The 22,578-nt window shown below is 48.4% G+C and overlaps 1 protein-coding gene across 1 annotated transcript in view; it reads right to left on the bottom strand.

Annotated features, from left to right (window-relative positions):
• Nucleotides 1-22,578, bottom strand: part of Zhx2 (zinc fingers and homeoboxes 2) — a 140,995-nt gene that overhangs the window by 7,126 nt on the left and 111,291 nt on the right. Inside the window, exon 3 of the mRNA XM_041672212.1 lies at nt 2,681-5,383. Coding sequence (XP_041528146.1) covers nt 2,685-5,183 — 2,499 coding nt within the window. The 5' untranslated portion in view covers nt 5,184-5,383 and the 3' untranslated portion in view covers nt 2,681-2,684. The remainder of the gene's footprint in view (nt 1-2,680; nt 5,384-22,578) is intronic.

Genomic DNA, 22,578 nt, shown 5'->3' on the forward strand with positions numbered 1-22,578 from the left:
TCATTTCATTTCATTCATTTGTTCGTTCATTCATTCATTCATTCATTTGTTCGTTCATTCGTTCGTTCGTTCGTTCCTTCCTTCATTCATTTGTTCATATTCACTCATTCATCCTTCTGCATATAGACAGCAATCTGAACAGTGTGTGAGGGGCATACATATTCTGGGCCCTGAGTTGTAGTCAGCATGCAATAATTAAGCAGCCTTAAATATTTTGAGCAAGCTGAGCCATGGCAAGTTTTTTCTTCATCTTCTTTTTTTTTTTTATTTTGACATTTCACAAATTTCACACCTTCCCCGAGCCATCATTAATCACCAAGAGTTAGAACTGTCAGAAATCTGGAGGCCGCGAAGAGAGTGGCTGGAGAGCTTGAGCCAAATTTAGACACCAGCCAAGTGAATTCTGGGGAGTTTGCTTCAGGTTTCTGAGTTCCCTTTGTTTGAACGAGAAGAAAGAAGGCTTGCACGTGTGGCGTGGTGGGTGGACTCCCCCCCCCCCCCCCCCCGGGAAAAACCACCTTTCTCCCTCTGGGCTCCTCTGATTTCTGTGTGCAGAGCTTGTATAAAACAGTCCAGATGGTGGGGGCTGGAGACATGGCTGCGTGATTCCCAGTACATAATGTTCTTGCAGAGGACCCAAGTTTGGTTCTCAGAATCATAAGTGCCTGTAACTCCAACACCGATGGATCCAGCGCTCTCTTCTGGCCATATTGGGTACTGCACTCACATGCACACTCCTCCCCCTCTGCGCAAGCATAATTAAAAAATAAAATGTTTTTAAAAAGAACAGTCCAGAGGGACTTCTGGTTTATGTATACATCTTACCGTTTTAGGCTAAGATCCAGGCCTTTTTGGTAAAGTCACACATACACACACACGCACGCACACATACACAGTGCTCAACGGCACCTCCTCTGTGGGCTGTATCCTTTCCCCGACTCACAGGCAGTTCCTCCAGAAGATGTGTGGGTCCTCTGGGTTGGCAGCTCATTAAACTGTTGCTGGAGCCGGCTAGAAAGGGGGTTTTACTGACTTGCCTGGCACCTCGTTTTATCATGCAATACACGAGTTCATAACGAGCAGCATGGCTGGCCCAAGTTGTCTCAGCTCATCAGCACGGAGGGGTGGAGCTTTCAGGGTTTCCTTCAGGACCATGCAAAGCATCCTAGAGACCCTTACTTTTGTTTGTCAAGGATGACTTGGGAGGCCCCTTCTGTGGCTTTTCCAGTGATCTCTAAAGCAGCTCACCTGGCCAAACCACGGGCCTTTCCAGCTTATGTTTCAGGACGCCCTTGTGATCGATCAGCAAAGGAGCCCTCCTCCCACCTCCCTTTACACACACACACATACACACACACACACACACACACACACACACACACACAGCAAAGCCCCCATCTCCTTTCTACACACACACACACACACACACACACACACACACACACACAGCCAAGCCAGCTGCTGCACTGGGGTTTTGACTCGTACTGACCTCTTGGGAAGCACACGCACCAAGGGCTTCAAGACCTGTCCCATTATGTGGATGACATGGCCATTAGTCACCATGGTAACCTCCCTTTCCCTGGCTTTTGTGGCTCCACAGGTCTGCATCTGCACAGGTCTTGTCCAGATTGGAAGGGGTGACTGGGATGTAAACAGCAAGGCACCTTCCCTGAGCCACACAAGGCAAACAGGGAACATTTCCAGAGACTCTCAGGTGCAAAGAAACCACCCTGAATCTCCAATTCAGCAAATGTGAAATAAAACAAAAAGACAATGAAAGAAAAGATACACACCCCCCCTTACTTCTTGTTCTTTTCTTTTTCTTTTTTCCCCAACCGTGACCATAATACACACAGAGGGTGTGTTGGTCTAACAGTCTGAAAAGACTCGTGTGAACACGCCCGAAGGCTGGTGTCCAAACAGGTCCAGGCAGCAGGGCATCCCCTCCGAGATGCCCTGACAAACTACCTGACAAACGAGGGTACAGGACTATTAAGCCCTATTTATTTCATCTTTTCGTCAAAGAACCTTGACAAAGAACTTACTTGCTACCCCAAAGAAGCTGACAAGTGTCTGAGGTAGTCATATGAAGATGAGCTCCACCGAGCCATTCCATTATGGGATCTGTATTTCCAACACACCGTACGTGATACATAAACATGATAAGCCTAAGTCGGACATCCCAAATCTGAAATTCTAAACCACTAAATACTTCGAAATCTGAAACTTTCCAATGACAGCATGATGTGAGGAGGGGATGCCACACCACCAAACGATGTTTCAAGCATGGGCAAAATCATGAAAACTATCGCATTGGAGTTACCTTTGGTCTCTGCATATAGCGTAAACATGAAACATAAATATTTTCAGACTCAGACTAGTGTCCCAGCCCTCAGCACACCCCATTATATGTGCAAATGTTCCAAATTCTGAAAAAAAAATCTGAAATCTGAAATGCTCTAGTCTCTGGTGTTTCTGATAAGAAATACTTGACTATACCATGCCAATGACATATCTGGATGATTTTTATCAACATATATGGACAATTAATATAGTAATGAAAAAAAGTACATTGTCTGAGTCAGCATCTTGGAATCCCTGTCTACATTATCTGGGCCATTTTTTTTTTAAAGGGTAAATCTGCACTTCCCCATTCTTTGGAGTAAACAGGCAGGATTACCTGTCTAGGCTTGGCCAGCCTCTGCAGGGGCGCTGTCAGAGTCGGAGTCCGCTTGGTCTGCTGTTCCTTCTGCGACTCTCTGACTCCAGCTCCCCCACTTCTCTGAGATGGCGTCCTCCTCTCCGACCGTCACCTCCACAAAGTCCACGATGCCAGACTCCTCGTTCTCCTCACTGCCCTGGCCATCTCGGCTGCTGCCCTCCGATCTGTCTGAGGTGGCCTCCGAGGGCTTGCCTGCCACACAGTCCTTGGCTTGCTCGTCACCTACTTTCACCCTGGGGACCAGCTTGTCGGAGTCCTGCTCACCAAGTGCTTTGGGGTCCCTGGCATAATGTTGAGCCACCTCACCTCCATTCTTTGGGCTCTCAGCGACGTGTTTGGCCACTTTTCTTGATACGGCATCTGACAGGTGATGCTTCTGGTACTGCTCCAGCCAACTCAGACTCCCAGTTTTTAGTAGGCATCTGTTCTCCTTGAACCAGCGCACAATCTCAGTTCTGACCAGCCCGGTCTTGGCTGCCAACTGGTCGTACTCCTGAGGAGTGGGCCACTGGGTTCTCGCGAAAGTGCTCCTCAGCAGGTGAACCTGTTCTTGGTTTTGTATCATTGCTGATGAAGGGCTGGGCAGAGAACCAGCGAACTGGGCACCGGAGAGCTGGTCAAGTCGAGAGAGAGCACCATTGGGGGCTACCATATCTGAGCCTTTTTTGCCAGACCCCATGGAATCCAAGACGGCCTGCTCCATGGTGTCTCGAAGCTTGCGCCTCTCTGAGAACCAGGAGTCGATTTCCCTCCTGCTCAGCTTGGTCTCCACCCTCAGCCGCTCCACTTCCGCCTGGGTGGGAAAAGAGCTTTTCAGAAAGCTGTCTTCTAGGGTTTTCAGCTGTCCCTGGCTTTTCTCTTTGAACTTTTGGGGGCCAAAGTCTGGGTACACGTGATAGGTGCGACCGTGTCGGGTGCCTGTGACGGCCATCTGGTCTTTGGCAAGGGATTCGCTGGTGATATGGACGATGCCCCTCTGACACCGGTACCGATGGTCACTGAACCACTTCTTGATTTCGCTCCTGGCGAGGCCTGTCACCTCAATGAGCCGGTAGACCTCAGCATCGTCAGGGAACTGGCTCTGTAAAAAGCTTGCCTTGAGATGCGCAATCTGCAACTTGGTCTTCTTGCGGTCGCTAGCTGGGGTGAGCGGGGTGTTGGCCACCTTGGGTGGAGGTTCTGGCACCTGGGCGACGTGGGGACGCTTCGGCTCAGGGGCAGCTTGGGGAGTCACCAAAGGTCTCTTCTGACCATGGTTGGTCACTCCGGCTACGGCAAGTGTGATGGGGGAACAAGAGACGGTCGTCGAGCCGCTGGTCACTTGGGTCAGCACCAGGCTGGGCTGGCCAAGGATCTGGCATGGCAGAGCCGTCTGGAGGATGGGCTGTGACATTTTTGTGGGAGCCAGCTGAGCTGGGAGCACAGTGATGGTCGGGGGTACTGACTGAATGGTGCCATTAAACATCTTCTTTCGGGCCTCCTCCACCTCTTCTGGGGACCAGCTGATGCCATGTTTTAAGCGCTGGGTGGCAAACCAGATTCTGATGTGCTCTTCCGGGTGTTTGGAGGCAGCTGTTAACCAGGAGAGCTCAGCCTGGGTGGGGTAAGGGAACTTGTTGAAAGAGTTGATCATGGTGGCGTTTGTGTCCAGGGCAGAGTTGTATTTGGTAGTATTCAGAGGGACGGGGACCTTGGGGACAAGGTTGATATTTGGTGGCAGCTGTACAGAAGGCATGACGTGTCCCAGTGAATCTTGAAGGAGTTCCACACTTCCAAGTCTGGACAGGATCTCAGCGGTATCGGTCACCAGGCGGGCAGTCCCTTCCATGTGGTTTTCGGGGGCAACTTCATCAGGCTTCTTGGGCACTTTCTTGGCATCTGCCTTCGGTTTTCCTGTCTTCATCATGGGGATTTTACCCACAGAGACCCCGGGGTCATGGTCACCACCCCCAGGACCACCAGCAGCGATGGACACAACGTGGTTGGTGGTCTCAATGGACTGTTCCAGAACAGTTTGATTATTGCGCTTAATCAGCTTCAGCTTGAAGTTGGTCTCCCCTGGATGGAACTTGGAGTTGTGGTCAGATAAGGAATCATACTTTTTGGTTGTGAAGTTACATTCGGCACACACGTAGAGGGGGTTGAGAATCACGTTGGGGTGTTGCATGTCGACGTGTTCTGTGAACTCATTCAGATTCTGTGTGGAATAAGGGCAGTATTTGCACTCATAACCACCCTGGAGTTTTTTGGACTGGTTTTCCCCCATAGATTTCACCTCCACCACTTCATTTTCTTTGGACGAGTTTTCAGGTTCTGCTGCCCAGCCGTCCTTGGCCACGTCGGACTGTGGCATGCCCATTCCTTTGTCTTTGGCCCTGTCTGCCTCCTCCAGCACATCTTGTTCTACTACCTGTGATGTCCGGACCATGCACGGAGTTGTAGATTTCCGTTTGCTTGCCATGTTGCCTGTGTGTGAGCAATGACGTCTTTTTGGAGTGGGTAGGGACGGGACAGTGAAGCTCTTGACTTTTGGCTTTATTCCCTCTCAAATGCCTTTGGCTTCCCTTGAATGCTGAAGTCTTCGGATGAAGTTTTCAGGATGATTTCAGCACAGATAATCGTAGCCGTACCAATCTCTGAGCACACCAGGCAGCTTCATGTCTGCGGGACAAGAACAAAGCTGGAATCAGCGACTCTTCGCAATGCAAAAGAAACCAGCATTTTTTTTTCAGACTTGTTCCCATGACCCCCCCCCCCCCCCCATACTGGCACCAAATCAAACACACATGTAAGCACTGATGGCAGGCGGGCGGGAGTTAGACACAAGAAAGTCGGTCTTCTCTTCTTTTCTCCGGGAAGAAGGGAAATGACAGCAAGCAAACAAGGTTGGGGGCTCCATGTTCAGAGACACAAAGTTACAGAAAGAGAACAAAGACAGCAGGATCTTCAGAAGTGCAGAGCCGGGCACAGAGGGCAAGCCAGGTGTTGCAAGTTGCTTTTTATTTACGGGACATCAGAAGCTAGACACCTAACTGGGGCCTGCAGACGGGTTTCCATGGCATTAGGAGGTGGATAAGACAGCCTAGTGGTGTGACACACGCGCATGTCTGTAATCTACACACTCAGGTGGCTGAGGCACTAAGATCATGAGTTTGAGTTCCAGGCTAGCTTGGGTTTTATAGTGAGATTGTGTTTTTTTTTTTTTTTTTTTTTTTTTTAAAAAACCCAAAACAACAAAACAAAAACTCAAACAAATAACAGGAAAAAAGGAATATGGGAGTATCACTTCTTATCATAAAAGCACAAGAGTATACAAAATGTAGGGAAAGAAATAAAGGAGAATAATGTAAGCCACCAACTCAAACACCGTACTTTCCTTGTTTCTCTCAAATGGTACCCCATTTCCGTTCAAAGGGACAACATGATACTACATTATAGAGATGTGGCACTTCTTTTGTATCTTTGTGACAGGGTCTCTCCAATAGTCCAGGCTGGTCTTGTCCTCGCTGTGCAGCCTAGGTTGGCCTTGAAGTCTTGATTCTCTTGTCTCAGCCTTCTGAGTGTTGGGATTACAGGCATGTGCCATCACGGTTGGCTCACTGTGAGCTGTAATAAACCACCTTTGGACACGGGCCTAGAAACGGTTCGCATGACTACATGTTTGCCTCAGACGGCCTTCCCTCTGGCCATGCCCGAGAAGGTCTGATTCCCAACTCAGCTTACACAAGGAACTGCCCCAGAAGGCCTGGGCAATTAGATAGGGGAACTATTTCAATATACTTCCATGACTTAGAAAAAAGATTAATTTTGTTTATAGGTATGTATTTGGGTGTGCCTGCAGAGGTCAGAAGCGGGCATCAGATCTCCTGGAGCAGGAGTTATGGGCAGTTGTGAGCCACCAAAAGTGGAGGCTAAACACCAAACCCTGATCCTGCAGAAGGCCAGTGCTCTTAACTGCTGAGCCATTTCTTCAGCCCCTAGGCTTTAAAATAGAAAACCTCCCTCTCCTCTGCTGCCCAGTGTGTGTGTGTGTAGGTGTGTAAGTGCCACTGAATGTGCATAGCACTCAGAGTCTGTCTATCTATCTATCTATCTATCTATCTATCTATCTATCTATCTATCTGAGTGTGTATAGACCTCAGGTGTCGGCTCCTCAATGTCTACTTTGCTTGAGACAGGGTGTCTTGTTGACAGATACCTGAGACAGACTAGCTGGTTACGAGTTTCTGTGGATTCCCCAGTTTCTGTCTTCCATCTCTCCATAGGAGTGCTGATATCACAGACATGTACTACCATGTGTGGACGTACGTGGATTCTGGGGACTTTGAACACAGCCGGTGATTTGCCCACTCGGCCATTTCCCTCACCCACTTCTGTGGGTTTGATTACTAGGAAAGCTGCGTTGTCTCCAAAGGCTTCCGGGCCATTTATAGCATCTCTTTTGTGACTTGCCTGTTTATGTCACTTTCATAGTGTGGTGCTCTGGGATTTTATTACTAATTTGTAAAAATGCTTTATTACACCTGCTGCAATTTTAAAAAGTCTACCTTCTAGCTGTTTTGAGATTACTTTTTGTATGTTTAACATGTAGAAATCTTCAATTTTAGATAGCAAATTTATAACTTTTTCCTCTTGTGGCTTCTTTCATATTTGGAAATTCCATTTTTTAGGTAAGGCATATTAATCCATGTTTTCTCTTTTTGCATGTAGCTCATTTACTCAAATCATATCATATCCTAGTAATAGATCTATGGTTTCTTTAGAGACTTTTGGCTTAATTTTCTTTGTTTTTGCTTTTTAGGATAGGGCTTTGTTATTTAGTCACGGTTGACCTGGTACTTGCTATGTAGCCTAGGCCTGCCTCAAACTTCCAGCTGCCTTCCTTCCCTAGGTCCCTAAGTGCTGGCATTATAGGCATTGTACCACCATGTCCTGCCAACTTAATGGTTTTTTGGTTGTTGTTGTTTTACATTTAAGTTTCTAGTACTGAGTTTATCCTGAGTTAAGTATAGTACTCTCGAGTTAGTACAGAGTTAAGTACAGTCGTTTCTCCTCATGCGTTCCCCATTATCTCAGCATCATGCGTTATGTAAACCGTCCTCACTAGGGCATAAGAAACCACCCACACCACACACTACACTTGACATTTACTACAGATAGCTCCTGGTTGCCCAGTCTGTGCATCTGGCTGGCTACTGGGGCTTGCTGTTAATTTCCTTTTAGATGTGTGGAGCACAGCAGAGTGAGTGGCTCTTTCTTGTTCCTCTTTTTTTTTTCTCCCTAGAACATTTTCTTGGTTATTTTGATTATTTCATAAATCATAATCAATTACAAAAATACAGCCCTATTAGAGTTTTGATTGGAAATGCATTAAACAAATATTAATTTGGGCCACAGGCACAATTTGCTTATTAGGAGGTAGGGCATGTCACCAGAACTCTAAGGAACTACTGGACTGGGTGACTGTCGGCATCGCAATGCCTTTCACTTTGTGGCTACTTTCAGTGTGATATTATGTTTAGAACAGAGAAGAGGGTATTTAGGGACAAGTGACATCTACGAGAAGTGAAGAGAGGAGATGACATATTGGCCTTTGGGTCCCACTTAGGACAGGGCTCAAGGGCAGAAGTAAAAAACTTATGTAAAAAATCAACTCTGTGAGATTCTGGGGGCTCAGGGACCAAACTAAGGAGGACTCAGAAGAGGGCCGGTGCCCCAGGAATCAGGAAAAAGCCAGCATCCCCCTAGTGATCCCCAGAGCCCAATCTCTCTGGCACTGGAACACTGGTGTTTTCAGGCTGGAACAAGCCACCAACAGTGGGTGCAGGTCCCTCAGGAGTGGCATCAAGGAGAGGCCATGGGAAAGGCAGAGTGGAGAGTGACCATGTCCCTCTGCTGCCCATACTTGCAATAGCCACTGAGAAGCTGATAATACTGACTCCTGATTCAGGCAGGAGAGGTAGCTGAAGAGGGGCAGACCCTTCACACCTCTGCCTTTGTTCTGGGTCTGTCTCACGTTGATTCAGACTCCCGCTTCACTCTGCCAGGCAGGATCATCATCACAACATGCCTGGCCATGCGAGCTGTCTCAGCTTTCTTTAAGATTAAGGCACAAAGAGTCATTGTCCTAAAGCTGCAGTCAGCGCGGATTCCAGGAATGGCAAATCCTGCAGGACAGACCATCCTACGGTGAGAACAATGACTTATGGTTACATGCTGGATACATTGTCCTGAAGGAGTTGTGACCATAACCGTGATTGAGAGATGGATTTGTTATTCCGTCATCTTTCAGACAATCACGGGTGTGATGACGCTTTGACCAAGGCTACTGAATCACACACCTTTTGCCCCAGTTCTCCCTCTTTTAACCTAAAGCTCATATCAAGAAGATGGACCTGTGGTCACTAGACTATTTCCATTTTTGCTCTTCCCAACACGTTGATTACAATTTCTCTCTGCCTTTTGTCATCACTCGTCTCTTTAATTGGCCTATTGGGATGGGTGACCAAGGCTAACTCCTTGAGGCTGCTGGAGCTGAAGCCTTGCTAAGGTCCCATTGTACACGGACACTGGCTTTTTCCAGACTCCATGTCCCTTTGAGTTCCGTTCTCTCAAACGTGTGCTCTGCACGTGAACATTCAAGTCCACGAATGGTCTACCACTTCTCTCTTGGGCCCAGCACGTCTGGCCTTCTCCATACAGCCAAGGCACTGGCAGTCCCGTCAGCTCTAGTGTCCAAAGGCACCTTTTAGCTCTGGGCTAAGCTGCTATTCTCTCTAGCCTGGATTCCGACCACAGCTACCCACAAATCTTCTGGTGGAGCAACAGAGGGAGGTACGTGTTAAGATCAGAGCTGGCTCTGGGTGGTTTTTGCAGCTTCTCTGGTTTCACGTCACAGTGCACTCCAGTGTTTTGTAACCGCCTGCAAGCTTGGGCATGCTGTGACCCATGGCCTCTCTGCTCTGCTGACACACTCCAGCTGTTCCACCAGGAGCGTCACTTTCCTCACGGAGCCTCTGTCAGAACATTCCACCCCCAAAGAGGGCTTTCCTGACTGCCACTTCCTTGCAAGTGAACCTCCTCCCCATTGCTCCTTGTCTCCGCTCTGTTTTGCTGTCCTCAAAGCCCACTGCAATAACTAACACTATTATATCGGTCTACTTTGTGGCTGAGGGCACAGCTACCCGTTTACTTGTTGATTGTGTATTGCTCTGGATCTGTGTTGTTCAGTATGGCAGCCATCAGTCATATATGGCTCTTTGGACTTAATTTCAGTGAGGGTGTTCAGGAACCACATGGGAGTGGTTATCATATTCACCTCCAAAGGGCATTTCTATTACTGGGGCAGTCTTGTGGGCCGTGCTATAACCAACGGTCCCGGAAGGAGTGAAACTATTTCTAAGAGCTACACCATAACCCCCCTGTGGCAGGAGAGTTGGGTGAGCAGAGAGAGGCATCAAGACTGACATGAAAGAAACAAGCTGGCAGAAAACTACAGGCCTCTCCCCATCAGGGCTACGTAGAAAGGATAGAGTGCATGCCAGCAAAGTACAGGACACAGAATTTGGGGGACGGCACAACCCCACCATCCTTCGGGCTGGAACTGAGTGCAACTTTGACCTTGTAACTTTCTCCAGCTCATTGGCCCTCTTTCTAGGCTCAGGTATGTTTTCTATTTTTATCTATCTATCTATCTATCTATCTATCTATCTATCTATCTATCTTCGATGCAGCGTTTCTCTATAGCTTTGGAGCCTGTCCTGGAACTAGCTCTTGTAGATCAGGCTGGCCTTGAACTCACAAAGATCTGCCTGCCTCTGCCTCCGGAGTGCTAAGATTAAAGGCATGTGTCACCACCACCCCACCTGGCTTGTTTTCTATTTCTTAATAAAATGTCTCTGTTTCTTATTTGTTCTGACACACAAGATCCTACTTTGATCCATGCCTATAACATCTCACTGGCTAGAGACTACCGAGACAATGGACCCTAAGGAATTGGGACTTTCTTCTAGTACCACGGAAAGGAAGAGAAAGGCCAAGGCCTTGGTGTCAGTTAGAGGCAAGGCGTGTTTCCTTGGAAGAGCTGTCATTAAATGCTGACAACTTGCGGGACAGACCCAAAGGCAAGAGTTAAATATGCCAATGGCGGGTGGCCCCATACCTTGACCAGGACCGATTAGCTGTGTGTACCCCTTGCCCTCTATTTAAACCTGAACTTCATGTCAGTGCTCTGGAGGTGGGCTTGGGCACAGTAGGGTGTTGTCATTGGATCTCTTTATTTGTTCTTCTTCCTGGTGTAGTTACATCCAATAAGTCTCCTTTCTCTGCTCTTCACGATTGCCTCTTGAATGAACCTGTTGAGGACAGGTGACTGATCCTAGCCTCTTAGGACTGGCAGGGTTGGGCTTTGACTGTCATGGCTCTGGTGAGATTGGCAAAACGCCTTTTGTGGGGGCTGCAGCTTTATATAGGGTGGCAAACTATGGTAAAATGCTCTCAGGAATGTTCGACAGTGTGTGCCTGGGTGTGCACAAGTCCGTGTACATGCCGTGTGTGGGTGCCAGGCTATGGAAGAACATGGGAAGGGGACGTCTCCAGCATTCCTCATGGGCACTGTAAACACAGCAGGATGGGGCTCAGTTCTTACCCATTGGCCAGGGGCTTGGAGCATCTGAGTTATCATTTTACCAATAAAGGGAGCAAAAGGAGACGTCCCTTATGGAGAACAGAGACAACAGTCAGGAGTGGGTGCAGGGAAGAAAGGACTCTTTCTATGGGAACTATCAGAATGATTCTAATCTGCTAAGTGAGCCTGCGAGATCAGGGCAATTGTAATGAAACAGGCACTAAGTTTCTCTGTGTTCCAAAACTGTGGTTCAGAACCACATGCTCTGGCTTCCAAAACTCACTCAGCAAGCAAGCACAAGAGCCAGAGGAGATTAAAACAGAAGGCTGAAGAATGAAACCAGAGAGGGTTCCTGAGATATGGAGCCTCTGGGGAATTATCTCTCAGGTCACACTGAAGAAACACTGCCATTGGAAGCATTATCCTGGCACAGTAAAGTGTGGGGGGCTGTAGATCCAAGTCTTTGGGGTACCTGTCTGGATGTGTGAACCATGGCCAAGGTTGGGATTGTCACATGTGTCCTGGTACTCACTGGCTCAGAAGCTAAAGTGTTCGGAGCACGGCCTGAGGTGTACTGGGCAAAAATAGAAAGGAATGGGGGGGGGGCTGGAGGGATGGCTCAGAGGTTAAGAGTGCTTACTGCTGTCTCAGAGGACCCAGGTTCAGTTTCCAGCACCTTCATGGTGGCCCACAAACACCTGTTAACTCCAGTTCCAGGCCTCCAACATGCTTTTCTGCACCGTGGGCTCCAGGCATGCATATGGTGCACATATAGGCTCGCTTGCATACACAGAAATAAAAATAAATCTTAAAAAATAGAAATGAATAAACAGATAAAATCCACGTTGAGATAATCTCATCTAGAAGGGTGGCAGGTGAGTCGTGGGCTTTGACTTTCCTAAGGGCCTGAACTGGGCACAGAAATATCCCCCAGCATACTAGTGACACTTGGCTTTAAAAGAGCAGTGAACTGTCCTTGCCTGTGTGTGTGTGTGTGTGTGTGTGTGTGTGTGTGTGTGTGTGTGAGAGAGAGAGAGAGAGAGAGAGAGAGAGAGGCAGAGAGACAGAGAAAGAACACAGAAAAAGACGGAGAGCCAGAGAAGGGGGAAGGGAGAGAGAAGAAGAAGGATGGGAAGAGCAGAGCAGAGCAGAGCGGAGAGGAGATCCAGTAAATTTCATTAGAGCTGCTTGCAAGGCAAAGCACCCTTCACTGAAGGGCACCATCACACTGGGTCAGAGTTCACCCTAATAAACCCCCTTAACAACAATCGCCTTTATCAAGACTTTCTCTGCACCCTGAGCAGCTATTAAAACCCCAACATATGAGTCTAGGGGTCGAGCACAGCTCACCCCATAATACTGGAGCTAGGTTCTGTCCCCTGGAAGCCTTTTGTGGTCACAGAAGTGACTTGTCAGAGCCAGTGACAGACTGAGTGGGCACCTGCCTATGGCAGGCATGGTTTCCAGTGCTGAGGTTCTCAATGAACAGTTTCAGAGCTCGCCATGGGGAAGAGGGGAGCAGGGAAAGAGGGTAAAGCAGAACAGACAGGGACTCTCTCCACGAGATGATGGCGATGGAGCACAAGGACATTGTGAAGACAAGCAAAGGAAGACTTGGAACCGTGAAACCTGCTCCCATTTCACGTTGCCGGGGTGGGTAAGTGTAGACAAGGGCTTCACAAGGGGAGGGCAACTTTTTCCTTTTCATGCACAGACTGCTGATACTGCCACTGGTGGGAAGTCTCAGTACCTTCTAGGTGACTCTATAGTGACTCTGTGAAGTCGTCACGATGACTGGTGAAGCAACTGGGACCAGGGAATGCGAGCGAGCGTCTTGACTAAGAGTGTACAGCCACTTCTCAGCGGAGTGGAGATTTGAACAGATGCTCTCCAGCCCTAGGGCTCTTGGCCCTGCACCAGGAGCCTCCCCTAGTGAGCAGGCCTCCAAGGAGGGAGGGTACGCTTCCCAGGTGCAGGAAAGGAATGAGACAGCTGTTTGCAATCTGATGGCCATTATCCTCCTAGGCTGGTAAGCGGTAAAGGTGCGTGGATGGGGTGGGCGTGACAAGGATGAGCCTCTAGGGTGGAAGGAGGCTTGGTGATTAGACAATGACACTAAGGAGCCCAGGGTTGATTCTACAGGTAGCGGAGGGACAAAGCCTTTCAGGCAGGGTTCAGGAGGCAGAGGGTTCTCAGGGCAATGTCAGGGCAGAGCTGGCAGGAAGAGAGATCAATGGGGGTAAGACCTCTGAGACCCAGCAGGTGATGACCTCTGAGACCCAGCAGGGGATGAGCCATCTTAACAGAGCCAAAATAAACAGCCAAGATCCTGGTGGTTGCCAAACACCTCGCTCCACAGCTCCCTTGCTTCTTTGAATAGTTGCTGAGTGGGTTTCATTTTTTTTTTTCCCATCTAGAGCTTTCTCTCATTCAGTGTGGTTTTTCTATGCAGGCGTCACTAGATTTAGATTCTTCCATTCTCATTTCTCCAGCAAGGACAACAGACATTTACTACAGGATCAGTATAGGCCAAAGACTGAGTTTCACATCTCTAAAATGTTATGTGTGCTCAGAGGGGTTAGGGAGCGTGGTCGGTGCTGAAGAGTATGTGGACACCAGCGCTCAGAAAGGTTAGGGAGCGTGGTCAGTGCTGAAGAGCGTGTGGGCACCAACGCTCAGAGGGGTTACGGAGCGTGGTCGGTGCTGAAGAGCGTGTGGGCACCAGCGCTCAGAGTGGTTAGGGAGCATGGTCGGTGTTGAAGGAGCGTGAAGCAGTAGAGCTGGGACACCAACTTTATCTACAAACTGTGTGAGATCTTTCAAAGGGCAGATTATGGTCAGAAGATTTGGATCAGACCCTGCATTTCTGTATTTACTAAGGGCTTGCTAGTGATACTGCTTCTGCTAAGCCAAGTCTCTTCCTTTCCACCACTCTTTTGTCTAGAGTCAAGGTGGTGGCAATTCCTGACTTTTCTCTGTTTGTGGCCTGAAGTTCCTAAGGAAGGAAAAGTGGGTCAAAGTACCAAATCGGCCCTGGAGACTGCTCTGTGGGGCTGATGTGAAGTCTGGATGTCAGCTTGAGGGTCATGTCTAGGTTCTTGACATCGAAGGAGGGCACCCGAGAGTGTGAGAAGTCCCTGCTGGTGACTCCTCTCTGTAGTATTCCACTATGGGAGACTCAGGCAGAGGCTCTGAAGAAGCCCAGCCTGGGGCGGGGTGCTCTGAGGCCTAGGAGAACTCAAGGAAATTATACCTGGGGCCTTCATGGGAGCTACCTCTTATTCCAGGGCTTCACACTGAAGCTGTCAAAGGAAATGACTGGGCTGTCTGGAGCATCTCCCCAAGACATCACAGTCTAGAAGGATGCTTTTAGCTCTGCTGGGTTTTCTGACAGGGCAGTGAGCAGACTGGGCTACAGTTCCAGAGGGAGCAGATGATGCTCCCCTGTGTTCCAAAGTTACAACATTACTGTCTATTCCAAGGCTTTCGGACCGGGAGGGGTCATAGGTGACACAATGCTGGTATGGGGTGGGGGTAAATTTTAGGAAGACATCAGTGATCCTGCATTTGTCTCTAAGCTCCAGTTCCCAACTCACTCATCTGTCTCTGTCTTTATTACTATTTCTCCTGTCTGCATTGACAGGAATTGCTTTCAATAAGCCAGTGGTGACCCTGAGTTCATTTCTAAGTTTTCGGTCTTCTTTCCAGTCTACCTTAAGTTTAAATTTGAATTTTGTGGGTATGTCAGCAAAATGGCTGTTACACCATGTTAAACCATGACGGTTCTGAAATGCCGTCAGTTTTCGAGACCCAGCCCAAACTTATCAATCCCAAACATTTGGGAGCACGGCTTAGGAACCTGCGTTCCTAATCACTGGTCGTATTGAAAGACATGACAATAGGCCATCACTTGGCATCTGCTGTTTGGATAGAATCCAACCATCTCTGTCCTGTGAAAAAGTGATGTTCTTTGATGTAGCTGCGCCTGGGAACAGTCCACGCTCCCTGAGATAACCCTAGGCTGGAATATGGCACTATCGAGGGGAATGATGGGCAGCTGGGAGGAGGACACAGGAATAGAGAAAGAATGGCTTAATGATCTCACAGAAGGGTGGAAGGTAGGAATTCTGGGTGTTGGATGACAATGAAACATTGTGGCTCCTGCAAGGCCCACAGGAACCCAGTTGGTTTGGTTGAGCTCAGCTCCTCAGGCTTGTCTCACAGCAGTAGCCTGGGACTGTGAGATGGCTTGGCTAGGAGCATGAGAACCTGAGCTGGGATCCCCAGCACCCACATGGCAGAGCATTGCCTGTAATCCCAGCTCTCGGGGGCAGAGACAGAACGATCACCTCTGGGGCTCACTGACTAGTCAATTGATGAGTTCTGGATTCTCAAAAAATAAGGTGGAGCTGGATCAAGAGAGATACCCAGCATTCACACACACACACACACACACACACACACACAATGCACACACACAGAGACACACATGCACAACACACACAGACACACACACACGTGCACAACACACACGCACAACACACACAGAGAGACTCACATGTACAACACACATATATGTACAACACACATACGCACAACACACACATGTACAACACACACACACTCACGCACAACACACACCGAGAGACACATGTGCACAACACACACACACACACACACACACACACACACACGCGTCTTTGGAAAAGAGCTCCCAGCTCATTCATTCCTCTCAGTCCCTTGTTCATTGTCAAGTGAACTATGTCAGTGTCTGCTTCAGACATCAGGAATGAAACCCAGGATTCCTGCCCTAAAGAGGTCTTACACTAGGAAGAGAGAGACTCATGCCTGAGATGCTCTGAAGCTGTCAGTGACTCGGAAGAAACAAATGCCGTCTGTTATGTCTGCCGAGAGGAACAGCAAAGGCAAGGTCAACCCGAATCCCTAGGGAGAGGTCAAGGTGGCCTTTGATTCCACATTCAAAGGAAATCGTCTTGCGTGTCCGCTCCTGTTCTGCACTGAACACCTTTACGCTCCCATTTTCTCTGAGCAACAGTCTTATTTTTAAAAACACACTTAGGATGAAGACATATTTTGAAACAATCAATTCCTTATCACCCCCTCTCCCCTCAGCAAAGCTATGGTGTAGGAAGAACCCTAACAGTTACCATTGTGTCCGAGACCCCTCCACCCCCAGGACCAAGAGAGTAGGGATGTGTTCTAAAGCGGGGGGGGGGGGGGGTATGGTGGTGGGGTGGTTGGGTGGTGGGGGATGGGGGGTGGATCTCCCTGAGATTGAAAGAAGAGGGAATCAATTCTAGTTTCATGTGCCACACACAAATAAATAAGGCGCCATCAAATGTTTAAGATGGGCCTGCTCTGATTTACAATCCATCACATTCTGCTATCAAAACATTTAGAGAGGCCTATCCGCTCCTGGGATTTGTTATATCGACAATCCCTGTGTAACCTTTTCATTTCCCTCCTCGCGGGGGGTCTGCACACACTGCATCTTCCGAGCCTCAGAGCCTTGTGCTTTCTCTGCTCCCCAGGCACGTGTCAGGGTGAGACAGGGCTTTTCAGCAGCTGTTAGAGTCTGCCTGTCAGATCTCTCCCTCCCTCCCTCCCTCCTACCCCAGCCCTTTCCAACTGATCCTCTGCATTCCTCAGCCCACAGCTTTCTCCTGATCCCTTTCATCTCCCCCTTCATCTCAAAGACTCAGGATCAAGGCTGAGAGTTTACACTTATTCTTGGATTGAATGTCCTGCACAAAGCCGTCCACTCAATAGCAACACTCACACAAAAAAAACCTACGCAGATTCAAACCGCATCCACAGGCTGTGTTTTTGTATTTCTTTGCCAAGGACACACATGGGTAGGAGGCTGAAAATGACCCCCAAAGATATGTAGGTTCTAAGCTCTGGAACCTGGGGATCTTGCCTTGTGTGGAAAAAGGGACTTTGACAATGTGACCAAGGTTCTTGAGACGAACCGGCTATTCTGGACTACCTAGGTGGTCTTTGCTTGTGGTCACAATTGTCTTTCTAAGAAGGACAGAGACAGGGACAATAACAGTCAGTGAGAAGAGGGAAGGAGGTGGGGAGAGGAAGGAGAAATGGCCACGGGAGCAAATTATGTTCCTCTTATTTGAAAAGGGTGTCTCAAGTTAAGGAATACAAGATAGTCACTACTGGCCAGAAGAGGCAGGAAGGATTCCCTTCTGGCCCTCAGAAGCCTCACCTTGATGTGAGTCTAGGGAACCTGACCTTCAGCCTCTGACTCCCAGAAGTGTTTTGAGTCTCTACACTTACGGGGACATTTTTCTGTGGTCACAGAAATGAACCCAAGGGTATGCTGAGCTTGGCCAACAGCCTGTGATGTTCTTGCAGCATTGCCCACTTGAAGAAGCACTTTCTGCAGTCTCTCGGCAGAGAGGAGCAGAGGCCAGGCTCCACCAGCCATGGTGACAGCTATTGCTTCATGGGACTGATCAAAGAGCTGGCATTCCCAATCCTGCTTGACCAGAACCAGGGGGACAAGACGTGTCACTTTCTGCCTCTGCACAGTGCCCCAGTGGGAACAATGGGTGCCTCTGCTCCATATTTTAGGAAGACAGTCTTCAGAGAGACGTGTCCTAGCTTGTCCTGTTCCCTCAATCTCCAAGCCAGCCTCATGACTCATTCCCATCTCTTTTCCCAGGCCTGCTGCCTTCCGTGTTGCCGTCATGTCTCCCCTGGGCTTTTATCCGTCTTGGGCTCTGACTTAGAAAGCCCATCCTCTCCCATTCATGGATTTCTTGATTCCCCAGAGAGATCAAGCCCTGCATTTATTCGACGTAAAGTGATGACCTGACTTCCTTTTTTTGGGGACCCCAAACTCTGTCACTTAGGACGGCACCACAAAGTCACTTGGAATATTCCCTCCTGTGCTCCGTTGTTTGTTCATAACCTTCTAGGTGGCTTCACGTGGGGTCACGCCACCCTCGCACCTTGTTGGATTGCTGGGATAGAACGACATAGCTTCCTTTCATGGTGAATTGCCATGTTTTGTTTTTTTTATTACCAAGACAAAATACCCGAGACACAGTGCTTTCTAAAGAAAAGAGATTTGGGGTCACAGTTCTGGGGATCAAAGGTCAAGGGGCTACCGTTGGGGATAGCGTTTCCCTCTTTCTCCCTTTCTTTCATACTTTATTCCTTTCTTCCTCCCTCCCTGCCTTCCTTCCTTCCTTCCGTTCTCTCTGTGTGGTTTGAGAGAGAGAGGTCCTCAAATAGCTTGAGTTGACCTTGAACTTAAGTAGCTAACATTGGCCTTGAACTCCCGACCTTCCTGCCTCCACCTCCCAAGTGCTAGGATCACAAGTATGCACCACCACGCCCAGCTACAGTGATGGCCTTCTTGCTGGTGGAGTCCAGAAGTGATATGGAACATCAGATGGTGAGAGACATGGAGAGCATGTATAGCGGTGTGGTTCTTTTGGTCTCCCACCCTCTTATAAACCCACCAGGATCTAATAAGGATTCTACCCTAATGACCTTTCCAATTTAATCACTCACTGAAACCCACCTCTAAAGGCCACAGTCAGATTTTCTGCTCCCCTAATGACCCACAAGGGGGATGTAATTCCAGCTCACGACCTTGTAGTTAAATCATATAACATGCTTTTCCACTCTGGCTGTTCGTGCCTGCCACCACATGCTTCTTCTCCAAGTCTCCACTTCCCTTGTGTCTCTCTCTGTCTCTTTTTCAGCAATGACTAGTGGTGGCTCCTGATTCTTCTCTGAATCCCATCCTGCCCTCCTCTGGGATCTTCAGACTCCCAAGACCCAATTACCAGCCCTCACCCTGTCTGTTGCCCCTGTGGCCTCTCTACACCTTCCTCCTCATTGTCTGCCACTTTTGATGACTGCAGTCAGTCTAGAGACTACAGACAAGACAGAGAACAAAGCAGAGTCGTCTTCTCTGATAAGTCCAGATTCTCAAAGGCAAGGCTGTCCGACTCGTCACCATCTCTAAGGGGTCCCCTTCACTTGTATCAGAAAGGCCACTGAGTGCCAGCTTTTTCCTGGTGGAGAGGGAAAAAGGAGGGGGCAGCAGCCAGGTTTAGAGCTGACTAGGTTCTCGGAGCAGCAAAGGGAAAAAGGCATGACAAAGGTGTCGGCCACCTGAGAGAATGGGGCTTTGATGGGCTTCATTCTGAGTACAATGGAAGCCACTGGATATGTGGGGCCGAGGAGTGTGTGTGTGTTAGGAGCATTAGTCTCTGCACTCTTTACAATATGAGGCCAGTCTGGTTATGACATCTGTTATCTTACTAATTGCCAGAGTGTCCTGGGCTGGGCTGGTTGGTTTGGTGGAAGCTCCCTTTTTTCTGTCCCACTCCACGGTGTCCCTCCAGAAGCTGAGTGCCAGGTCCAAGGGGTCCACATTTCCTAATGAAGGAGGGCTGATCTTCAGTCAAGGGTGAACAAGTAGCTGCACCCCCTTGCTTGAACTCTCTAACAACCTTTTAGAGTTTATTTCGTGCCTCCTCCCACTTTCAAGACTTACTCCAACGGCTGCCTCTGTCTGGAGTGGCCTCCCCTCCGCGTCTCCTATCAAAGGTTGGTCTCCCCCATGCTACCTCGCTCCCATCCTTTCTCTATGACAATCTGCTTAGATTCGTTCTGTCTGACTCTTCTACCTTCCCTTACTCGGGAAGAACTGATGGAACTTTTCAGAGGCTTATCAGAGTAATCTGTAACGGTGTTTCTTTCCCAGTGGGCACAGTTGCTGTGACAACCCCATATATTCCCCAACCCTGAGCACAATGGCCTGTGTAGCAGGTGCCCAGACAATACCTGGTGAGCATCAACCAACCTACTAACCAACCAACCAATCAACTACCACCACCACCACCAACAACAAAACAGGACATGGGGATCAGGAATCTAGTTCTCAAAATGGCCACTGCACATCCGTTTAGCAAACAGACACCCTGAAAATCTAACAGTGCCTCAGAATTGTATGGAAGCAATGATACCAAAATGCTCCATGAAGATGGTCCTGTGGGATAGAGACAAGACCTGAAACTTGCTGATTTTGGACACAGGTGCGTGTACTGGGGGGATAGCTTTTCATTTTTTTCTTCTACTTCAGCAGTACTTAGAAAGAAATCCTGCCTGTCCTATTTTTTCTGCTTTTCCCTTTCCTTCACCTCCACCCCCCCCCCTTTTTTTCACAAACTCCCAAGTGATGTTGCCTTTCTTTCCATAGCAACACACTAGGATACTGACATTGCTTTGTTGGGAGAATTCTGAGACCAGGAAGGAAGGAGACAATGTCGGGTGGCCGTGGCAGGGGTGGGGGAGTGGGGGGGGGGAGAGGAGGTTCCTACAACTCCAATGCCCTCAATGAATGCAGAAGAGGCCTTGGGCAATTTTAAGAGGAACAGGTGTTGTTACCCCAATTCCCTACTTCTATTATGTACTGAGCAGATGCCTTTTATATCTGTGGGAGAAAGTTCTCGAAGCCCAACTCCTATATCACGGAGTTGTTTTTTTTGAAGTTCTTCCTCCCTTCCATCCATTGTCTTTGAACCCTCTTGAGAGTACAGGGAGGAAGCTCAGTTTGTCCCTTGGCCATGCACCCTAGCTTTGTTGAGATGTAGTTGACAAATTAATACTGTATGTATTTGCAGCGTATAACGTGATATTTTGACACAGACTTGATGCCAGCCCCTCCCATGGTTACTTCTTTTTTTTTTTTTTTTTTTTTTTTTTTTGTGGTGAAAGTACTTACAGTCTGTGGATCTGGACATCAGAAGGTAGTGGCCAGGGGGTGGGGGAATAGGAGAAAGAAAAACGAGCCCTGTGTCTGGCCCCGTGGTCAGCTCCCTTGATTATCTCCTGTCATTCTTACAGGGGCTCAAAGGGGAAGGGAGAAACACTCTTCCATCTCCCTAACAAGAATCTGAACCTCACCCATGAGTCCAGAAGGTTCCCCATGACATCCAGGGCTCCAGTGACATGAAGCTGGGACAGGTCAGTGTCATACTGAGTTCGTTATTGTCCACTTGGCCTCCATGTTGCTCCTCTACCTTGGTGAAGGCAGAAGAACCAGGACCTCCCACCGAAGGTGATGAGCAGTAATGGGATCAAACCTGCCCTGTTCTTTCCTGCACGACCTCCTGCCTCTCATTTCTATTCTCCGAGAGAGACTGCAGTGGGGAGCTGGAGGGCATGCAGCGTGCAGAGAGGCAGGCAGTCATTAAAAAGTCATACCTTTGAAGACATATGCACATAACGTCAGGTGAAAACTAAAGCCACGGCCACTGTGATCCCAGTGAAGTGCCTAAGAGCAAGGCACGGAGCAGAGACAGAAGTCAGTGGTTTCTGGAGGCCAAGGGTCAGAACTGACTGCAAGGCGGGACAAGAGCCGGAGCAATGCCGCATCTTTATTTTGGTAGTGATTTGTTTAAATTCATAGAATTGTGCATAAGAAAGCACACATTTTATTGTTTGCAACTCACGTCTTCAGGGAGAAAAGGAAGAGAAACTGCAGCTCCATGCCATAGGTATATACATATATGCACACACACAGACAAATGCATATGATTCCAACTTTTATAAAAGGAATTATTCAAAGACAATTGATAAAATTGTGGGTATTTGGGAGTAACTGGTTCTAGAGTTTCTGACAGTTACCAAAGAGTCTCAATGTTTTAGTCCTTCATATAAAACTGCATTTGCAGAGAACCTATAATACCCTCCCATTATTTTAAAATCTTTTCTATAATACTTATTTAACCACAAGCCCTATAGAAGTTATGTAAAATGTTTTATAATGGATGTTTGGGAAATGACATGGAAAATAGATGTTTGCTTTCATATATTCTTGACCTGTGCTTAGCTGAACCCAGACACAGGACCCAAGGCTGTGAAGGGCCGCATGTATACATGTAATCACACAACTGACATTCATAAGCTGAAAAACAAACATATGTAACCACGCCTGCAATGACTTCAAAGCTCCTTGTAAGGCTGGGGAAGGCTGTCTCAACAGGGACCCTGAAACACCTGGTGGCGAGGACCCTCCCTGCCAGGGCTTGGGTACCCACAGCCAAGGATGCTTTTGACTCTTAACACATTCTGATCCTGTCAGCTGAGCACAGGAAGGCTGGGGAGGGAAGGGGAGGGCCTGTGAGCATCCAGGCCCAGAAGGAAATGATTACTTATTCTGCAGCTTTCT

The sequence above is a fragment of the Microtus oregoni genome, unplaced genomic scaffold (assembly GCF_018167655.1).
Source record: "Microtus oregoni isolate MIOR12 unplaced genomic scaffold, Mior012 000022F_ref0000154, whole genome shotgun sequence".
Taxonomy (NCBI): Eukaryota; Metazoa; Chordata; class Mammalia; order Rodentia; family Cricetidae; genus Microtus; species Microtus oregoni.